This window comes from Aulonocara sp. 'chitande type north' Nkhata Bay, linkage group LG22 (assembly GCF_057382095.1).
Source record: "Aulonocara sp. 'chitande type north' Nkhata Bay isolate Kocher_YH1m ecotype deep benthic linkage group LG22, A_spYH_male_GT1.1, whole genome shotgun sequence".
Lineage (NCBI taxonomy): Eukaryota > Metazoa > Chordata > Actinopteri > Cichliformes > Cichlidae > Aulonocara > Aulonocara sp. 'chitande type north' Nkhata Bay.
In genome coordinates, this window is record NC_141364.1 from 476,217 (window position 1) to 497,809 (window position 21,593).

Here is a 21,593-nt window from a genome sequence, read left to right on the forward strand (position 1 = left end):
TTCAGGTAACTAACATGTGATGAACACACAGAAAGTGAGCCAGTTATATGCAGTTGTTTATCATTATAATTATATCGGTGTTCCACTTATCCTCGATAAAGAGGATGTGACAGATGTTACAAAGCAGAAGAGGATTCTGGGATATCGAGCCGTTTGCATCACCAGCAGTGAGTCAGACTCGTTCTCAGTGACTGTGCACACTATTCGCTGTTTTCAGGATCACAGCCCAGCAGCTGAGAATCAGCACCATGTCTATAATAACATTATTTATAATAGCATCATTTTGAAGTGTGAATCTTGCAAAGTAGGAAGCGGGAGGTTCAAACACAAAGCCCAGATTGTGGAACTATTGGGAGTTTATTTAGCAGCACAGAACATTTCACTGTAAGGCGAACCCTGACTGCAGACAGGGTTGAAGGTTCAACTCTGACAGAAAACACTGAAAGTTGGAGGAAATGTGTTACAAACCTTAAAAACGCATTTCTAAAATAAAACCCTTTGATTCAAAATATCCACCGTTGAAATCTCTGACAGTTCTGGCTCACAAACACTTTTTTGTATCAAACTTGAATGTTTGCGTGTCGTTCTGAGGACGCACAGAACCTGCTGTTCATTTTACATCATTGTGCTTTTGTCCTAATACTCTTAATTTTAAGTTCTACAAACCAGGTTGTAACTGTGGGAAATGTTTCACTTAAAATCACAAATGAAGTCATGTATCTGAGGGGACACTTGTTCTTTCCTGGCTCATACTGCAACAGCCCTCAGTTTAAACTTAAAGCATAAAGATGTTGGACCCATTAACACTGTTCACCACACAAACTGTCAATAAAGTTAGAAGTCTTGAAGTGCCGGCGATTCACTCAGGAAGCCCAGATGCTGACACAGTGCATAAGATCCTGCTGGATGTCAGAGAAACACGTACGTGACTCTGCAGCGCCACCTGGAGTCTCACCTGGACAGGCTGTCATCATACCTGCGGGGAAATCAATATGTCTCAATATTTCTTGTGTTCAGCTGAGGTTGTTCCTGTTTTTAATTCATTTATAAGGAAATGTGTTTTAAAACATACGTCTAATCTGTCAGCTTTGAACAAATAAGTAATGATGTCACTCACTGCTTGACACAGTCTGGGATCTGAACATGCTCAGTGGGGATGACGTTAGAAAGTTCCTTTAAGCTGCTGATGAACTGAAGTTTCCTGCTGAACTTGGTGCTGAGGATGAAATAAAAAGACAGTTTGAGTTTTAGTCATTCAGATATGACCACTTCCTGTCCAAGAAAACAGCATGATGGGGTTTATAAGCTTTTACTAGCAAAACAATGATCTGTGTCTGTATCAGACGGGTGGTGATGAAGAAAAGATTGTGCACCTGATGAAGGGCTTGATGATGGTGATGAGAGCTTTAATGTACCAGGTGGGATGAACCACATAGAAACCCTTCAAGTTCTTCCTCAACCTGCAGGCAGAAAATCACCAAAATCATAAAGAAACACCGAATTAGGGACTTGGAATAAACCAGCGGTCTCCAACCTTTTTTGCGCCACGGACCGGTTTATGCCCGACAATATTTTCACGGACCGGCCTTTAAGATGTCGCGGATAAATACAACAAAATAAAACTAGTACCGGTACCGAAAAAAACGAAGATTTATTCATAACACACGTGAAAAGACCCAGGAAAACCGAGTTAACGATCAAAACGATAACAAAATAACGCTGAAAACCGATAAAACCCCTGAAAACCACACATTTCACACCTGAGCCTCAACTCTTGAGGTCCGGTACCGGTCCGAGGCCCGGGGGTTGGGGACCGCTGGAATAAACCAACCATCCAACCAACATCCAATCATCCATCCAGCCATGGTCTCCCATTTATCCATTTCTGGGTCATGGATGTTAGGGCCTATGTCAGGGTTAAGGGTCAAACAATGAAATACAATTTGTGAAGTAAAAGACAAAAAAAAAGTTAAAAGACTGAAAACAGGTGAATGAAGGAGGAAATAGATTAAAAATTATGCCTGGCACACCTGAAAATCACCTGAAAATCAGTTCATGACATGAAGACGATGTCCTCCAGATATTCATAATAATAATAAACCCCTCTCCTTCAGCCACGAGTGAAAAAACTGGATCTAAAACTGTGTTTTTATTATTTATTAGGCTGAGTAAGCATTCTTAGCAATGAAAAAGATCCCTGAGCTTTGGACACATCAGTGAAATAAAGCTTGAATATGTGCCCATTGATAAAGTCCTGATCAAAAGTTTAAGACCACGTGAAAAATGGCAAAAACTCCTATTTTGCATCGTTGGATCTTAACAAGGTTCCAAGTAGAGCTTCAACATGCAACAAGAAGAAATGGGAGTGAGACAAAACACGCAACAGAAACTGGGAAGTGTAAAGGATGAATAGCAGCTCGCCCTGCCACCACCACGACCCGGCTTTGGATAAGCAGACGATAACAGATGGACGGTTCGGACCTGCTTTTTCTTACCTGCGGTCGATGGTGGTGTAGCATTCTCTGAGCCAACTGATTCCTGGCAGTTTGTCCTTCTGACCTCCAGCACAGAGATACACGATCACATAGTTTTCCGCCACCATCAGCTCCAGAGTGCCCACTACGAACCTGATACATACAGAGAGGCAGTGGTGAGGCGGTCGATCGCAAAAGCTCTGAACTGATCTGCCGCATTGCCACTGGTCAGTTATCTGACAGCTGAACCAGAGCCAGTTCCCCTTCAGCACCATCACATCCACAAAGACTCTTACTGGTTTTACACTGGAACCCGTAGTGGGTCTGTGCACTAAGACAAATTCAGCCTTTTGATCCGTCTTTTTCTTCGCCACGACTTTGAGTCTGATTCTCACTGTGGGGTAGGTAAGAGCAGTGACTCAGAGGTGAAGGTCAGGGGTCAGAGGCCAATGTGTGTTCATTACCTGAACAGATTATCCATCACATACTGGTAGTTCTCCAGACAGTTTTCTGGCAGGTAACAGGAGGAAAACACGATGATGTCATTCATACCATCTCCATAGTAACCTGGATTGCCAACAGGTGTTAAAAGTGTGAGGGGGCATAAGATACAACAACAACAACAACAATCTTTATTTATAGAGCACATTTAAAAGCCTTGGGCATACCAAAGTGCTTTACATAAAACAATAAAAAATAAAACAGTTCACACATTAACATCAAATACATAAAGGTAACGAATTATGTTCACAGATAAAAGCCACCAATAAGAGTAAACTGCAGCACATAGGTTATAGCAAGGTAAGACTGTACCACCATGATAAAAGACACCAGTAATGGAAAGATAGCAGAGAATTTAATACAATAGGTCAATAGGTCACTGCAAGCAAGCCAGCATTTAACTGGTAGAAAAGGCAAGTTTAAAAAGATATGTTTTTAGCCGTGATCTAAAAGAATGAATAGAATCAGACGCCCGGATGCCAATCGGGAGATTGTTCCACAGCTCCGGTGCAACTAGAGCAAACGATCGATCACCTCTAGATTTCAGTCGAGATCTGGGCTGAACCAGCAGTAACTGTGAGGATGACCTTAAAGCCCTAGCAGGAGCATATGGGTTTAAAAGTTCCTTAAGATAGCTTGGTGCAGTGTTATTGGTAATTTTAAAAGTAAACAACAAAATTTTAAATTGAATACGATATTTGACAGGCAACCAGTGCAGATCAGCAAGGACAGGAGTAATGTGGGCAAACTTCTTGGTTTTAGTTAGAATGCGTGCTGCAGCATTCTGAACTGTCTGTAATCTATGTAAAAGGGAAGAGTGGAGACCACAATAAAGTGAATTACAGTAATCAAGCCTTGACGTTACAAAGGCATGGATGAGCTTTTCTAGGTCTTTATACGGGATATAGTGCCTGGCCTGCCTGTGGTGTGCTGTGGTGTGCTGGGGGAGCAGCACAGCAAAGAAGGACTCATCCAGGCTGGAGAAACTGATCAGGAGGGCTAGCTCTGTGGTCGGCATGAAGCTGGACACTCTGGTGACAGTGGCAGAGAAAAGGACATTAAAGAAACTGATGGACATTATGGACAATGCTAGGCATCCTCTGCACACGGCCATTAACAACCAGAAGAGTCTGTTCAGTGACAGGTTGCTTCTCCCCAAGACAAGAACTAACAGACTTAAAAACTCCTTTGTCCCACACGCCATCAGACTGTTTAACTCCTCTCTGGAGGGGAGAGGGAGGGGAAACAGGAGGACAAAGGAGGGGGGAACAACTAAGCTGTAGTGCCTCTTCACCTCACTGTGCAATACTTTTGTAAATAGTCAACAGTGCAATAGACTCAATACTTGAAATGTGCAATTCACTTGTATTTTTATTTTTATTCCTATTTATCCCCTTCGTATATTTTATTTATATTGTCTCTGTATTTATATGTGTGTGTGTGTGTGTGTGTGTGTGTGTGTGTGTGTGTGTATATATATAATATTCTGTAACTCTGTAACTTCTGTCGGTGCTGTGCTTTTTTGGAAATCGAATTTCCCAGAGGACCCACCCGAGGGGTTAATAAAGTTCTATCTTATCTTATCTTATCTTAAATAAGGCGAAGCTGGTAAAAACTAGATCTGACAACAGCAGACACTTGTTTATCAAGTTTAAATGAGCTGTCAAATAAGACACCCAGATTCCTAACAGTGTCAGAGAAAGAACTAGTGAGAAAACCAAAGGCATCCCGAAGTTTGGCACGAAGGGCATTACTACCAAAAATCATAATTTCGGTTTTCTTATCATTAAGGATAAGAGTATTTGCCAAAAGCCATTTCTTGACCTCACACATGCAATCTCGGAGGCTATTCAAAGACAGATAAAACAGGTAAATCAGTGCACAGGTAGCTAGCAGTACCTCCATGAGACAGCACCCTGAGGAACGGCTCCAGGACGCTCATATTGACCCGGCTCTCCTGCGGAGGGTCACCTGTAGTGAAACAACGCCACCTGGTGCCATGGCTGTCCACCACATCCTCCCTTTCCAGAAAACCCAGTCCGCTCTGGTCTGTTTCCATCAGGCAACCAGTTTGTGGGTCAGACCTGGAGCTGTGACCTCTGTGGTGGCTGGAGGCAACACCAAGACGCCGCAGGTCATCTGAGAAACAATCAGGTAAGAAGATAAACAGCTGTTCGCAAACCTTGGCCTATATGACCTCTCTATGACCGCTCACCTTCCAGGTCCAGGTCGTACATTGGGAAGGGCAGCGATTCGCTGTCTGAGGGTGTCTCTATAGCATCTAGATCAAAGTCAAGTGCTTGGTCGTCTTCATCTTCAGGGGAGGGGGAAAGGAAGACAGAAGGCAGGTCATCAGAGACCATGGACCCGCTGCGACCTGCAACCCAACACCAAAGAGCTGAAACGAAATGAAACGAAAACTGTGGAGTTTTAAAGAGAATTCCCAGCTATTGTTTCGTTACCTAATGACAGGCTGAGAGTCGGAGCCACCAGGACTTTTTTCTTTGCTTGCGGCGGGCTGGTCAAAGCTAGAGTGCTGGGAGGAGCTGCAGAAAGAGAGAACACGGTATGTCAACAGTGACATACCTGCTGAATGTTTCTGTTTACCAATGACAGCCACCCGACAATGAGGGCCTGTTTGGATTTTTATTTTCATTTTTTTAAAGCAAGTAAGCGCAAACATTAGTTTTTGAAGGAAAAAAAGCCTAAAAGCTGCAGATTCTGCCTGCCTCGACTCAGCCACATGAGATCACAGAGCAGCACATGCTGAGGTACATAGTGTGCAGTGATTCCCAACTTTTTGCAGAGTCAAGCCCAACAGACCTCCAAAGTTCACGTGGCCTTCGGATTAGCTCAAGAACAGCACGTAGAGAGCTTCATCAAAAAGGGTTTCCAAGGATGAACAGCTGCATCCGAGTCTTACATCAGCAAGCACCATCTAAAGCCTCGGATGCAGGGGTGTAAAGGATGCTGCCACTGGACTGTAAAGGAGTGGAGGCGTGCTCTCTGGAGTGACCAATCACGTTTCTCCATCTGGGACTGTGATGCATGAATCTGACTGCACTGTGCCAAGTGTAAAGTTTGGTGGGGGCGGGGGGAATCAGACAGCATCACTGTCTGAGCTCACAAATCCGCTTCTGAAAGATGTGGTCAAAGGCTACGTTCACACTGCAGGCGAAAGCTCATCAAATCCGACTTTTCTGACCATGTGCGACCCATCTATCCGATCATGGTGTGACAGTGTGAACGGCGCAAATCCGATCTGGGTCACTTTCATATGTGGTCCTGAATCCGATACATATCCGATGTTTCAGAAAGCGACTGCTGTTTGATGGTCAGGTCGCATTAAATACGTCTCTTAAGTCTGACACAAGAAGACGCCAATTATCAGCGCCGGAGAAGACATCACGAACGCTTCCTGTCCATCCAGTGAAACTGTTGGGAACAACGTTGGAGAAACGTGAACATTTTATTTGTACTGCAGCTATCCTTTGAAGCACCGCTCCTCTAAAACAGCAATAAGTTTGCTCTGGGTCTAAACGGAGCGCGTTGTGTGTGACGTCTTCTTTTGCGCATGCGGCCGCTTTGAGGGTTCACAAAAGAGTGCGTTTGCTGTCGCATTTTGTTTGTAGTGTGAACACGCAGACAAAAAAATCGGATGTGATCAAAAATCGGAGTTGAGCATTAAGACCTGCAGAGTGAACGTAGCCTGAAACTTCCAGAAACACTCTGAAGCTGTTACAGCTGCAAAGGGGGCCGACGTTGTATTACAGCCCATGGACTGCGAGTTTCACTCAGGTTCACACGCATCTGTGAATATATACATAGATAACAAAATAATGTCTTTATTATTAATTATTATTATTTTGTATATAATTTAATATGTATTTTAAATTTTCATTCGTCTTTTTAAAGGATTACTTTACAAATATAAATTGATCTTAATTTGCCTTTCTTTTTTTCGAGGCAGCGATTGAGCAGGAACAGGACCCGTCCTTCGGTAGTAACTGTTGCTCGTACTCAGCCACAGTAGTTTTTTCACCCCGCGGGGTGATAAGCTACTGTAAATGTCTGCCACAAAAGCTGCTTGGCCATGACTGTTTGCACAGCTCAGCATAGCTCAAAGTCAAACCATGAGCTGTAGCTGGCTACGTTTCACTGCCTTGAGCCTCATGTTTGCTTCCTTCTCCTATTTTTGTTCCTTGCTCTCTTCCTTGCATCCCTTATCTACTTATTGCTCTTTCCTGTCATGCTTAGTAGGACTACCTAGGGGAGGATGAGTCCCGGTGACAGCTTGATGGGTGATATGGGCAGCCTTTCTTTGTTCTGTGGTTAGAGGATGGTGTTTAAGGAGGGAGAGAATAGGAGCTCCAAACAGAGGAACCAGGTACCAGGCAGCAACAAGGCCAAAGTGTCGGGGCCTGGGTCTAGGCGCCCAGGGCTCATGTATCTTTGTATACATGTATATTTTTCTGTGTGTGGTGTTTTGTTTTCTCTGCTTTTTCCCTTCGTCTCTCCGTGTGTGCTCCCGGATGATTTGGGTCGCCTGAGGGATCGCATCCCCGGAAGTGTTTGTGCGCTAGAGGCAGCCACAGCAGCTGCAGCAGATCGTCAAGGGAGCTGTATTTAAGAGTGTGGCTGAGCTCTGGTCGGCGCTGGATCCTTGAGTCAAAACTCATTAGTCCAGCCGTGGACTTTTGTATGAGAAAACCGTCACGACTGTAGATATCCCGCTAACCTGAGTGTGTTTGTGTGTTACCAGGAATCGGGGTGTTTTTGGAGTTTAGGTGTGGGAACGGGAGTTTTGGGGGTTGCCCCTTTTCTCACCTTGCATGGACTTGTGCACTGTGTGGGATTCAGGGAGAATCGCCAAGTTGTGTTTTTCCTACTTTTACTGCTACTCCACAGTCTGCCATCGCAGCCCGTGACACAGAGTTCTGCAGCTTTTCTTCACACTCTGCTATCGAGTTAAATGACACGGATATAAAACACAGAATAACTGGCAGGAACTGAAAAGTTATTTGGAGCTGTGCATGGTTAAGAGAAAAAGGCTGAAAGCTGTGTTAAACCAGCATTGTTACCAAAACATGTACATGCTTAACATTCAAAGACCAGTGAAAACGCTTGTTATACTGGGAGGAAGTGATTGGCCCGTAAGTCTTAGAGCTGTATGGTTTGTAGACTTTGAACTTGGGTTTCTATTAATCAGTGGAATTCATTGTATGGAGGTTTGCCTTCAGTGTATAGAAAAACGAAACGACTGCAAAGCATTTGCTCATTTTCTGTGTAGTTAGATATTTTATTCCTATTCCAAAAAAAAAAAAAAAAAGATATTTTATTCCTGCCAACTGTTGAACAGGCGCGACAGGCAGCTACGCGAGTCAGCGGCGTCCTCTCCACACTCCAGGCCAGCTGGGGGCAGTAATGCACTAGTGATGGTAAATTTGATTCTTTTTACTGAATCGATTTTAATGAGTCACTCACCAAAGTGAATCGCATTTTTTGAGTCATTTGATTCACTGAGTCAGTTGGGCTTGTGAATCATGATTCATGAGTCAGTAAAGTGATTTTCGAGTACTGAACGATTCGTTCATGATTCGCACATCACTATAATGCACCACCAAAAAACACAAAGAAGAAGTTATGCGGTCCTGCAGCGGCTAAGTTACCGTCTTTGGAGCTCGCTCTTGCTAACAGTGATGACTTGGTGGTGCACAGGGGAGCAGATTCCAGTCCAGCTCTGGTCTGGTTCTGATCTTTTTACTGGGCACGTCGGGGCATTGCTTTGGTTTATGAACAATATCGTATCCTGTGTGATTGTTGTTGGTTGCCCACTCCCTCCACCCATGTGGTGGAGTAGATGGGCGCAGCTCTGTTGGTGGTGTCTCTGGTTGTTTTGATATTTTGTCTCTGCTCTAGATTTCAGTCTGTGGACGGCTAACCTGGCCATAGGTGTGAACGGTTGTTGGTGGCACAGTGTGTGGGTGCACGCTGCCTCCGGTCGCTGGGAAGTGGAATTATTTGCAGATTTGTATTTGAATCACAAAATTATTGTAAAGGTTTGAGATGAAAATGTTTATTTTAATTTAATTACAGCTGAAAATGTATGAAGCCATTTCAAAATATTATTGTTTTAAAGGCTTTGTTATTTTTTATTTTATTATATTGTTTTATTTTTCATTTCCTGTATGTATTTACAGTAACATACTGCTATTTATGGTTTATTTTAGATTTCAATATTTTTGATGGCTTCCTTAATGAGTTTGATTTTTTTTTCATTATTAATATTTTATTATTGCTTTCCTCCTGTGTGCAGCTTTAAGCTATGACTTTGTAATACACATGTATTTATTTTGAATCACCGTATTTGCTTTCGTATATTTTTCTTTCTTGTGGCATCAAAAGAGCAGAGAAAAGTTCATCGTCTCAGAAACAACAAACTGTCTGCGTACCCGGTCTCTGTCTCGTGGCTGTCAGTGATTTATCCTCCGAGTCGCCACCGCCTGACAGAACACAGGAAACAATCAGAGAGGAACCTCCGAAGAAGAAGAAAATAAAGGAATAAAGGAGCAGCTGTCAGAGTTACCTGGCTGGACATCAGACACCTGCTGCAGTTCATCTGCTGGAAAATTGTGAATATGTTGAGAAGAGAAAATGTCATCTGAAGGAAAAACAACTGGATGAGTCTTCCTTACCCTCCTTGTCTTCCTCATCCTCCTTACACGCATTGCCTTGTTCAGCCTCCTCATTTCCAACAGATATTTGCCCCCCACATTCTTCCTCCTCCTCATCTTTAAAACCAAAAACACCACAGAGTTCATGACAGGGACTGGCCTGAGACCAGGACGTACCGTTTGTTCTCCATACCCTCTGACCGCTCTGTGCGTGGCGTGGAGATGAGCGGTTTGTCACCCGTTTCCTCGTCGTCTGCAGAGAAATGCAGATTCAGGTTTGAGTTTTCCTAAAGCGATAGTGCTCCTTCAGTAATAGACACAGCAGTGTGATTTGGTGATATGATTAATTTCACTGATGATGTTCATTTGTTTGAATGAACTCTACATATTGGATCTCAGTGGGTCAGCATGAATGAACGTGAGTGTATTTGAATACATGAATAGTGTCTGACATGCCTGACGGCTCTGTCAGTACCTGATCGACCGTCTGCAGCAGACGTTGCGCTCACAGCTGTCGCAGTGCTAGTAGAGGTCGTATCATCTGTTAAGCTGTTGGCTGCTTGGATGCTCTCGGTAGCTTTGGCTTTCAGAAATGATCTGCACACAGAAGCACACTGAGCGATACTTTACTTCTGTTTATTCTTTTTTCTCTCGTCCAGTAATGCTGCCTAAATTTCACTCTTACCCACTGTGGCATGACCCGGCCACAGAGTTACACACTGACACACTTTCCTGTTTCTCTAACACTGCAGCTTTACAGCAGCACACAGCAACAACAACAGCAACCAGCTCAGGCCCAGAGTGTGCTGTCTGTGATCAATAGCAGTCTTCAGTCTGCTCCAAAACTGTGGAACAAAGTGCCCTTCACATCTCCACCTCCCTGACATCACACATGTTTCAAACCTGTCTGAAACACACTGTTACTCTCTGCGTTTTACATCAGGATGACCTCTGACTGCTTCGATTGTCTGATTTCTCACTAGGCTTTTCTTATTTTCTTAAATTGTTGTTATGTGTTTGATTATTTTATATGTACGTCCCAGCTGTTGTTTTTAAAGGTGACTCAGACTGTGACTGAAGCTAGCTCTATCGTCTCTTTAGGGCCCCTCCCCTCGCTAAAAGCCCTTGTTCTTCTGATTGGCTGCAGAGGAGCAGGAGCCCTGGCCATAACGACGCTACAGCTGGACGTATCTGTTTGTTAAATGATTTTGTTTGATTACATTTCAAACTGAAGGAAATCAAAAGGCTGAAATGAACTCTGACCTCTGTGTTTCCTCATCAGGCTCCTCCTCTCGTGACTCCATGTTGTTACTGCTGCTGAGGATCAGTGAGACCGCGTTAGTCCAGAGCCTGCTGCCAGATCAAGACTAAACGAGCTAACATTTCTGGTGTTTAGCATGGAATTCATGAAAACATTATTCTGTAACATTATAACCGTCAGCACACTGTGAATCAGCTGAAACGTTGCTGCATTAAGATCTGAGAAAACACTCTGGGCTCAGGTCAATAATCTTTATTGACACAACTGTTATCTAACAAAAACAGTGCAAAGGAAAGACAAAGAACACATTACAAAATAAAAGTCTAAGCAGAAAAAGACTTCCTGTGATAAAGAAAAGTTTGAGAGTCAGAAAAGACTTACAGCGAGTCCTCAGAAAGACGACGGCCAGGTGAAGTCAGACAGGTGAGACGGGTTCAAGGTAAATAGCCGAGATCACCTGAGAGTCAGTGTGTGTGTCTGAAGGCTCACCTGATGACATCACACCTGCCTTTAGTGAGTTTATGAGTGAACTCTGATACCTGAGCCCCTCCCTCACCCGTCTCTCGCTGTACTTTTAGCCAACAGGACAACAGAGGTGTGGCGGGTTTGATTTGTTGGTGCAACAAGAGGCCCGCCCCGTTACCACAGCAACTATGACTGTACAAGTAGACATGCAGGTGTGGAAACTGCAGCATGCAGGTCGCTACCTGCTGCATGTGTGTCACTGTGGTTCAGGTATTACTGTTTCATGAGAACATTAAAAGATCCCAGGGAAGGAGGAGCATGTGTGAGTCTGTTGCACCAGTGCTTTGGTTAGGACTGCTGGCAGGGGCTCAGAATGAAAAGCTTCAAATATTTACAGGATACTTTGGTGGCTTATCATTAATGAATAATTCTGAGAATTTTGGAGTTGCTTTATAAATGAGCAGAACATATAAATGCTGTAGTTATATACACTGTAACCCTGCCCTCCAGGATCAGGGACTTCCTGTCCAGGTGGTTAACATTGGCACCGCCTGCTCCTCCACCCTGACCCGAGGCTAAGTCTTCGTGTCTACGCCCTGCACACTCATGATCGCACACCTCCCTTCCCCTCTAACACCATCAGTAAACTTGGTGACGACAGAACGGCCGTTGGCCTGATCAGCGGAGGAGACGAGATTGCGTACGGGGAAGAGGTTAAACACTGTCGAGATGTCGTGCTGACTACAACCTTCTGCTCAACACCATCAAAACGGAGGAGACTGTAACTGACATCATAGGGAAACACATTCCCCTAACTGTGTTCGGCGAGCGTCCTCCTTGAGACTCCTGGGGGATCTTAGAGAACGTGCTCACCTTCTGCATCGTGGCCTGATATGCCAGTTGCTCAGTGTCAGACACTAAAAACCTGCAGAGGGTCATTAACACAGCACAAAAGATCTTCGGCTGTCTCTGGAGGACGTGGTCAGCGCTTGGTGTCTCGTTGCCCCTGCGTGACCTCGTGCCCTCTGGGATCAGGTGCAGGTGTCTGAAAGGCAGGACGGCGAGGCCATCGGAGCGCTGAGCCCGCTGAATGGACCTAGTGATGAATGCACGAGTGAATGTTTGTATGGTGGTGTGCTGAGATGAAAGCCTAGCAACAACACAGTAATAGTTATGTTGTCTCTATCCTGTAGTGCATTTTGTGCATCAGACGATAGTTTCAATAATATACAAGTGGAACATTTCTAAATAACAACTTGATGTACTTCAGTATTTCCAGTACTTTGATCATTTCTTTCTTTATTTAGTGCCACTCGAACATTTTCACTGCACTGTCTCCCTCAGGAAGATTTCTTTGCAGATTTTTCCATAAGAATCATGGAACAAGCTGATTGGTTATAAATGCAAACAGTCATTAAAACTCAGAGCTGAACTGAAATGAATGTATTGCATCTGATAACTGAAAATGAATCTTATAAATGTAAAATATGAATAAACAAGTGAAGATTTTTCTTCCTCCCTTTGAGCTCATCATCCAGGCTCGTCTCATCCTGTGCAGCTGCAACACCGCCCAGTTCAGCCTCTTCATTCCTCCGTCTCAGCTCCCTGTCTCTTTACAACAATATTTCATTGCAGTAATTTATGCGTCCTTCACTGATCCATCACAAACAACAAAAGCACTTTGTGGACGGGGCGCTCCGATTTCTCCTCTTTGCTGCTGCAGAAAGCTGCTCGACTGGAATCTTCACATTCCCGGTGCCTCTTCTCTGGAGCTTGTTTTTCTTTCTGTTTGCTGGGGAAGCGACGAGCCACCTGTCACCATTATAGATCCACTCTGGACAAAGCCAGCCCTTAAAACGACACTTACTCAAGGAAGATGAGGAGCTTTTTGATCCTCGTGTTCGGTAAGATAGTGTGGGCAGCTGTGGGTTATCTCTGACTCTTGCTGTCTCAGCAGCAGCTTTGGATCACAGCGGTCTCAGACAGACTTTTATCAGGAATCAACGCACGGTTTGTGGTCCTAAAGCTCCTAACCTGCACTGTTCAGCTCTATTTTTGTTCAGTCTACTTTCAGTTTTTTCTCTCGCTTATTTACCCCCTAATGGGGTTATTCTCACTTCATTCCTGAGTTTTAAGTCTTAAGTGCACTTCCTGTTTTATTTTGGTAGATTCTGTCTCTCTCCCAAACAGTGACAGCAAAGTTAAAAAACACTGTTGTGCGTGTGTCCCAGTTTCCCAGCATGCCTTGGCTGCAAAAGTGGAAGTGTACGAGGGGGCGGAGTCTGTGCTTCTGCCCTGCCGGGTAGGTTTTTTACTAGAGGACACTACAGTGACATGGACCCGCCCTGACCTCGATCCCAGCGCCATCCACAGGCGGCACGAAGACCGAGACGAGCCGGATGGTCAGAACATGCGTTACCGTGGGCGCACGGCAATGAGGGCGAACGAGGCGGACCCCAGAGACCTGAGCCTCACTCTGAGCAAACCCGAGCTGTCTGACACCGGAAGTTACGACTGCATCATCAGCAAGCAGAAAGACGTGCTAAAGCTGACCGACGTAGAGCTCCAGGTCAAAGGTCAGCACCGGACTCTGCTCTCTTTGAAGTCAAAGTAGCTCAGGCACGTAAGATTTAACAGTTTAGACCACTCTGCTTTACCTCACTCAGTGCAGCAGGTCAACAGGACTAATTAAAAAGTTGATGGTTCAATTCCCTGGTTGCATCAACCCATGCATCCATCACAGTGTGAACGTTAGACAGAAAGCACTTCAACACAGAAAAGATGTCTGTGAATGACAACCTGTCCATTTAACATATGGTCACTGTAGCACACAGAAGCCCCGCCCACCAGCTTTCAGTTTTTGAGGATGACACAAATTTTTAATTATTCGGTCCTCGAGAACAAGTAAGAGTAGCATGACTTCAGATCAGGAACCACATGCTATGTTTTTCTCAGCTGCTCCGAGTCCTGGGATCCGATAGAGAAAGATGATCTTGAACTGGCTCTCAAGCAAAGCTGCTCTAGGGTCCAAGAATAACAACATGGAGCAGCTGGTTAAATCTGTGCTGAACTGACAAAACAAAACTAAATGTTGAACAAACTCATGGACATAATGATAGTTTGTGATGAAGTCGTTTGAAAAAGGCCGACATCCCCTCACACTAACCTGACCCTGACCGTCATGCACACCTTTTCTTTTACCCTCTCAGTCGGCATGTTGGAGGTGGAGGTGACAGAAGGGTCCGAGTTCATCCAACTGCCCTGCCAAACGACATCTCCGCTGCCTGCCGACACCACCGTGGAGTGGAGCCGCTCCGAGCCCATCCCCATGATTGTCCACGTGTTCCCAAACAGCAGCGCAGAGCTGCCGAAGAAACAGGACGAATTCTTCTGCGGACGCACGCGCATGCGTGAGGACTCGCTGAAAACGGGAGACCTGAGTCTGACCCTGAAGTACCCCTCAGAGCGAGACAACGGTCACTACGTCTGCACCATCAACACGGGCACGGACACGCTGAGGCAGAAAGTAGCCCTGCAGCACGTCAAAAGTGAGTGGAAGGGGACACGGGTGAGAGGGAGGGATGCGGTTCACACGCTCACATTTGGGCCTCTTTCTCTGACCAACAGAACCGTTTCCCACCTGGGCCACGGCTTTCCTGAGCGTCATGGCCATCAGTCTGGTTGCTGGCGGAGGTTTTGTAGCATATTTCTGGTATTATTTTAAGATGGGTATGCTTTCCATTTGTTTTACGTTTTGGTTCTGTGTATCTTGTGGTTTAGGTTCAGCTTCCATATTTAATGTTTTGGTTTTGGTTCTTCTCAGTCTCCACCACGGAGGTGGATGAAGGGGGGGAGTCTGTTCACCTGCAATTTAAAACCACACCTAACCTGCCAGTCGGTGCTACGGTGGTGTGGAGGCGCTCCAGGCTTCGCTTCAAACTGATCACAGTTCATGAGTACTCAAACGGCGAAAGCAAACCAGGTGCGAAATACACGGACCGTACAGAGATGGTCGAGGACCCGCTGACATCAGGAGATCTCAGTCTGACCCTGAGGCGACCGCGAAGACGAGACAGCGGGATCTACCTCTGCACCCTCTGCAGGGGCAAAGTCGTGCTGGATGAGAAACGACTGAGGCTGGAAGTCAGAGGTAAGAACCTCGCTCCAGGGCTGAAGCTCGTACCTGCAGTCCCCTTAGACCAGTGGTTCCCAAGCTTTTTTTGCTGGGCCCCCCTTTGTTTTACAAGAAAGATGTTCGCGCCCCCCGCGTGCACGCGCACACTCATCCTCCAACCACACACGCCCATATTTTGTTCCATATTTCACACCTCAAACATTTAGTAAACAATTAAGCAAATACAAGTAAACTGCAATAAATTACAGGTAGTAATAAAGTAAACTACTAACTCTTTTAGGCTACCTCCACACCTACACGGGTATTTCTGAAAACACAGCTGTTTCGTCCACGTAAACGGCGTTTGGAATCACCGAAAACTGAGACTTTTTTAAAACTCCTTTTTTTGCGTTTACGTGTGGACGAGGAATACAGAGTTGGTCACGCAGCGTCAAAGGTATGTGCCTTTATTCACGTCACGCTGTGGCCACGTTATTGTTTACATGAGATGAACTGCAGAATGATAGAGACAAAATACTGTTAATCTGACTGTCTGCAGGTTTTACACGCTGTCCCTCCATTACAAAGGCAGAGGCGTCACGGTGTCATTATTTTACATGTAGTTGTTTTTTTCCTGTGTAATAATGTTCGACATTGCATCAATACATTTTTCAAAAATTGCCTCTCTGTGCAAAATGGGTTTAAAAACATAAACAGCTGTGGGATCCTGTTTGTCCGTGATTTGAACCGAGGGAACAAATCGTGTCAGGATCAGCCTGATGTTATTTGTATCCTGCTGTAACTTTACTGTATAAAGAGCAAACATCTCCAACATGTCAGGAGCAGTTAGTCATTACAACAAGTGTTTGTGAACTAAAGATCAAGAATGTGGGATCCTGTTTGTCTGTGATTTAAACAGCCCAGCGCTGCTCCAGACGCAGGGAAAACCAACCCTGCAGGGAGACCTACCTCCGCACCTGTGCAGGTGAAGCCAAAGGGCAGATTTGCTTCACCATGTTTTGTAGTCTTTGGCTTAGAATGAAGTTGGTTTGGAAACATTCAGCGATGCTTCATCTCCTGCTTTGTGTTTCTGTAGGCGCCGTGCTAGCAGTGTCCAAGCGTTTTGTTTGTTTCTCCCCCTTTCATCCCGCGCCCCCCCTGCCATGGCTCTGCGCCCCTCCTAGGGGGCGGGCCCCACACTTTGGGAAGGTCTGCCTTAGACTCCCATGTGGAAACATGTTTACAGCCTGATACAGAAACAATTTAGATAGTTTTCCCCTTTGGACCTCCTGTACATCTGTGTGTACACTTGAATATTTGACATGATGTCAGCGTCATATAAAGATAGTGCAGGTAGCCTGCAGCTTTAAGAGGAAACAGAAAAAGAGAAAGTGGAGGACGTCCCAGAGGCTGTACTCGCAGTCACGGAGCTCCTCGGGGTTCTGTTATCAACACTTTGTATTTACTTATGAAACTTCTGCTCATTTTTGGCTCCAAAATTACAAAACATGGAGTCAACAAACAACTGGGTGACATCACGGTGGATATGTATATTTTTTTATATACAGTCTGTGATCAAATGTCTGGTCTGATGCTTTGATCGGCTGTCCTTTCAGTCCCTCAGGTGAAGGTGTCAGAGGGGGTCGATGTTGTGCTGCCCTGGAAAACCTGGATTCCTCCACCAGAAAAAGCCACTGTGGAGTGGAGCCGTCATGAGCCGTGGCCCATGATTGTCCATGTCTATCAAAGCGGCTCGAACTGTCTGGAGAAGCAGACCTGGTTGTACCGTGGCCGCACAAAGATGGAGGACGAAGATCCTCGTAAGAACAGAAACCTCAGTCTGGTCCTGCGCGAGCCCACGGTGCTCGACAGTGGCGAGTATACGTGCACCATCAAAGAGGAAGAACGAGTCGTGAGGGCAAAGTGTCTGAGGCTCCACGTCAGAGGTCAGAGGAGGAGCTTGTTTCCTGTTTCTGTTGTTTTCGTCTCTTCCTGCTGTCTGACCATCTGTCTGCTCCTTCTGCAGATTTCAATCACATCTCTGATGATGAAGAAAATGGAGAAAAGACTCCTTTGATCAGATATCGTGGGCCCCAGTCTGTCTGATCTCTGGCTCCCCCTCAGGTCCTCTCGGTGAACTGCGCTCAGTATCAAGCAGTAAAGAAAGATTTTAAAAGTCCAAACAAAGGAAAGGAAGAAATAAGACGGCGGGATTCAAAGGTTTTTAAACATCATCCATTTTTAAAGTATTTCAGACGACAGAACATGTACTGTTTGTTTCTCAGGATCCACATGATAAAAAGCGTTTAGCTGACATTAACACTGTGGCAGGCGTTGGTTTGTGGCACGTCTGCGGGGGAGACCGACACACCGCAGCTCCATCATTGTTAGGTTTTGTATTGTTGATTGTCATTTATGCTTAGAAATATTTAACCATTTAAGCTTAGAAGTATATAATCATTTGTAGATTGAAAGAATGTCTCATCCTAGGTCTGTAACAACTCTGTGTAAGCATGAAGAGGGGGGGAGTGCGTTCACTCCTCTACAGAGTGTTCTGGCATAGATCACACACCTCCTCCTAGGAGAGGTTGTATTTTCTCTTTCTGATATATGTACACACGTATATCTCTTTAAGTATAAGAGCCTTTTGTTCAGATGGAGCCCTAGACTCCTGGCACCAGCTATCTTGGACACACACACACACACACACACACACACACACACACACACACACACACACACACACACACACACACACAGTATTCTTTGTTCACATGTATACCTATGTAAGATGTTACATGTTAATGACCCTATGCATATTCATGTAACCACAATAAAAGGAGTGCTATGGGGAGCCTGGCTGAGAGTCTGATGGGGGTCAAGTGGTGGGACGACACTTGGCTCCAGCCGGATCTCCCTCATGCATGAGTAAACCAGAGAACTTTGCCTACTTCGTGTCTTGCTTGCTGTGTAATTATATTGCCTTCAACGTTCCAGCGAATAGGTTCAAGCTACAAACCTATCAATCATGTATACGAAGAATGAAAAGGGTCCTGAGTTGTTGTTGTTCTGCACGTGTTGCTAAAAGCTGCAGCCCAGGGGTGTTGTATCAGCAACCGTGTGTCAAGTGCAAATATGTGGTTGGGTCTGTGCTTACCGCCACAAACAACTGTAGGACATCGGACCCAGTTAGGGAGATCGTCCACTTCCACAGACTGTGACAATCTCCCTAACTTCTGAATGTGGGAGTGAGAAGGAGCACCCAGGTGCAGACACGCCAGGAGACGGAGCTGAGTTTACACAAAAGGCGAAGCGTTTATGAGGCTGAAGACATGAAGACAAAAACAAAGCAGGGGGAGAGAACTACAACTAAAAGCTAAACTGTGACGACTACGACAAAGTGACACGAACATGATTCTGAACAGGTGCACGCGAGGAAACATGAACACGCCCTGAACAGAATCATGAAAGACTTTAAACCTGAGGTAACGTGGAGGGAGGAAGACTGACAGACTGAATGAAAACGCACAGGCTAAATACACACAGGAAGTGATCAGGTGAAGGGGAAACAGCTGACAGGAATAAACATAATGACACCACAGGGGAAGTAAAACTTAACCCGTTAAACATGGGCTGTATCCCAATTCAGGCTCTGCAGCCTCAACGATCCTCAAGGGCCGCGTACTCAAAGACCGCTAAGGCCGGAAGTGCGAGGCTTGTGTAATGGGACGGTCTAGCCTCCGTTGCGCTGATACTGTTGTTTGTCAATAAAGTTTAAAAAAAAAAGCCTCCGTTGTGCTGCCCAGGTTGCCAAGCAACCATGATACTAACAGCTGGAAACGTGTCATACAGCTGTGTTTGACAGAGATGAAGGAGAAAATCTTTTGTTCATTTGTTTGTTTCTACATGAGCTTTGATCATTCTCTGTGAGATTAAGCTCAGCTATTGAACGGCGTGTATTTTAAAGTAAAGGCTTTAAAACCAAGTTAGTACAAACGTCACTGATGTCACATAACTCTGCCGACATGTGGCCAACAGCAATGTTTTAATGTTCTTCATTATTAAACATTTGCACATAAATAAGTGACATAATATTCAGTACTTAAAGTTTACTCTTCGGCCGCCCCTCATCCGCCGTTTTTTTCTGCAAATTTATCCACACCCATCGCCGCGCTATGCATTCTGGGATATGTTGGGCCACGAAGTCTACACCGCCACAGCCTTAGAATTCAGGGAAATAAAGGACGCATTTGAGGGCCGCATTTCGAGCAGCCTTTGAATCGGGACAGCCTTCGGCGCGCCGCTGTGACGTAATCGGCCTTGAAATGCGTACTTTAAGGCTGCAGAGCCTGAATTGGGATACAGCCATGGAAACACCAGACTCTTCAAAATAAAACAGGAAACAGCAGGTCAAACTAGATCATTAGAACACACACAATTAGACACAAACACACGTACAACTGAAAGTAAAACACTGAGGACAAGACAGACCACAGGACAGGAAAAGACTCATAACTAAGGAGACGAAGAAGAACATATACTAGACTAGAACTGAAGACAAACAAATGATAATATGTTGCACACTTGGATTAAGACGAGTTGAAACTAGTGTAGCTTTGTGAGTTTGCCTTTACTGTAAATGCAAATGTATAGACATAGCACATCGTTACACCTTTGTACAGTCTCACACAGCTCTTATCAGGTGCACTGCATTATGGTTAGTGGCCAGGCTTATTTACTCCACTGCAGCGCTCTCTCTCTTAGGGCAAGGCTAGTTCAGTAGGTAGAGTGGTTGCCCCATGGTTGGAAGGTCGGGGGTTCGACTCCACTGAACGACTACCCTGAGGAACTCCTGAGCAAAGTACCGTCCCTGCACACTGCTTCACTGGGTGAATGGGAAAATGCAGAGGAGTAATTTCCCTACGGTGACTAACACATACACACACATAATTTTATTAATATAAAGAGACACCTGCAACCTTATTCACAGCTCTGCTGCAGGTTAAAGCATTAGGCCATATAAAGCCATCAGCACTTCTGAGGTGTGTCCTCCATCCTGTGACCAGAATCAGCCTCAGAGCTCCATGTGGAAGGAGGTCTCAGCAGGAGCTCCAGTGGAGGATCCACAAACGACACAGAGAACAAAGGATTTTTGTTGAGCTCATTGACTTATTCTCAGTCGGACTCGTGTTTGAGATGTTCATGATTCCTTGAAGTCATCACAGGACTAAACATGAGCACAAAAACCTCAACAATCCTACATCAACTTTTTATCATGTGATCAGGTTTCATCAGCTTTAAGACATAAAAGCAGTCAGAATGAGCAGCCTGTGTCACTCTGGCCGCACCTGTGAAACCAAGTGGGCACAAAGTGAGAGATTCTGTGCAGGAGTTCTGTGTACTGAGAAAAAATGGAAATGAATAAAAGCATCCTGTCAGTGTGTGCCTGAACTCTCTCTTTGATTTCTTTAAACGACAGTTTCATTACACAAACAAAAGCAGATAAATCAGCAGCATCACGTAGGCTGAGATCCAGAGCCGGCTCACTATGGTATCCACTTTGGTCCTTTGATGGATTTCAAAGTGAGATCATGGATATCAGAACATCCGTGGGGAAGAAATGTCAAGGGAAAAAGTCCTGTGAAGGTTCGAGGTGTTTCAGTGTGGTCTATAAATTGGAATAAAAGCATTTATCCATGCAACATTCATCCATCCACCCACCGATCATCCATCTGTCCATCCTTCCATCCATCCATTCGACTGTTCACCCATCCATCATCCATCCTTCTAAATGTCCTTCTGTCCAACGGTCCATCCATCGACGTCGATGTCGTGGGCATGCTTAGCAACAGTGTTTTGCTTAAACCACGAGTTGGGATGTTGTGGGGGATTCTTATCACAATGTTCCCCAGCCTTAAGCTGCTTGTCACACTCTTTCCCTGATAACGCCACTAAGCTTTCTTAAGGTGGGAGATTACTGAGGGGAAGAGCGCTTTTGTGGGCCAAAGCATTTTTCACTTTTCATCCTATTGCTTCCTCCCGATATGATGCTTTCTTCAATGACCTGAAAAAGACTTTTGCTTATCCAGTATCTGAGAGCAGTT

General features: G+C 45.1%; 2 protein-coding genes across 4 annotated transcripts; one reads left to right on the plus strand and one right to left on the minus strand.

The window, feature by feature from the left end:
- Window positions 1-313: 313 nt before the first annotated feature.
- LOC147303089 (BCL2/adenovirus E1B 19 kDa protein-interacting protein 2-like) lies at window positions 314-11,869 on the minus strand. 3 transcript variants are annotated; one of them, XM_086279850.1, is made up of 15 exons: window positions 11,292-11,869; window positions 10,913-10,963; window positions 10,125-10,246; window positions 9,843-9,902; window positions 9,671-9,766; window positions 9,562-9,597; window positions 9,428-9,478; window positions 5,438-5,521; window positions 5,191-5,352; window positions 4,875-5,114; window positions 2,939-3,041; window positions 2,496-2,627; window positions 1,374-1,460; window positions 1,118-1,216; window positions 314-976 (listed from the first exon to the last, which is right to left on the minus strand). In XM_086279850.1, exons 2-15 carry the CDS (start codon window positions 10,951-10,953, stop codon window positions 952-954), a joined length of 1,338 nt encoding a protein of 445 aa, XP_086135976.1. In that variant the 5' UTR covers window positions 10,954-10,963; window positions 11,292-11,869; the 3' UTR covers window positions 314-951. The 3 variants fall into 3 exon arrangements, with proteins under 3 accessions (XP_086135976.1, XP_086135977.1, XP_086135975.1); XM_086279851.1 differs by having other exon boundaries at window positions 9,562-9,594; window positions 10,913-10,966; window positions 11,292-11,868; XM_086279849.1 differs by having other exon boundaries at window positions 10,913-10,966; window positions 11,292-11,868.
- On the plus strand, window positions 11,110-18,413 carry LOC147303090 (uncharacterized). The gene is made up of 7 exons (XM_086279848.1): window positions 11,110-13,279; window positions 13,607-13,951; window positions 14,585-14,923; window positions 15,003-15,104; window positions 15,199-15,525; window positions 17,106-17,435; window positions 17,516-18,413. The coding sequence occupies exons 1-7, from the start codon at window positions 13,252-13,254 to the stop codon at window positions 17,593-17,595; spliced, it is 1,551 nt and encodes a 516-aa protein (XP_086135974.1). The 5' UTR covers window positions 11,110-13,251; the 3' UTR covers window positions 17,596-18,413.
- Window positions 18,414-21,593: the final 3,180 nt, after the last annotated feature.

What these genes read in the sequence shown, in the direction of transcription:
- LOC147303089 (XM_086279850.1), bottom strand. Translation starts at nt 10,953, where the DNA reads ATGGAGTCACGAGAGGAGGAGCCTGATGAGGAAACACAGAG. An exon ending in CAGGGTGCTGTCTCATGGAG is followed by an intron (nt 3,042 to 4,874) that starts GTACTGCTAGCT and finishes TTGGCAATCCAG; the next exon opens with GTTACTATGGAGATGGTATG. An exon ending in TACACCACCATCGACCGCAG is followed by an intron (nt 1,461 to 2,495) that starts GTAAGAAAAAGC and finishes TTCTGCCTGCAG; the next exon opens with GTTGAGGAAGAACTTGAAGG.
- LOC147303090 (XM_086279848.1), top strand. Translation starts at nt 13,252, where the DNA reads ATGAGGAGCTTTTTGATCCTCGTGTTCG. An exon ending in CTTTTTGATCCTCGTGTTCG is followed by an intron (nt 13,280 to 13,606) that starts GTAAGATAGTGT and finishes CGTGTGTCCCAG; the next exon opens with TTTCCCAGCATGCCTTGGCT. An exon ending in AGCCCTGCAGCACGTCAAAA is followed by an intron (nt 14,924 to 15,002) that starts GTGAGTGGAAGG and finishes TCTGACCAACAG; the next exon opens with AACCGTTTCCCACCTGGGCC.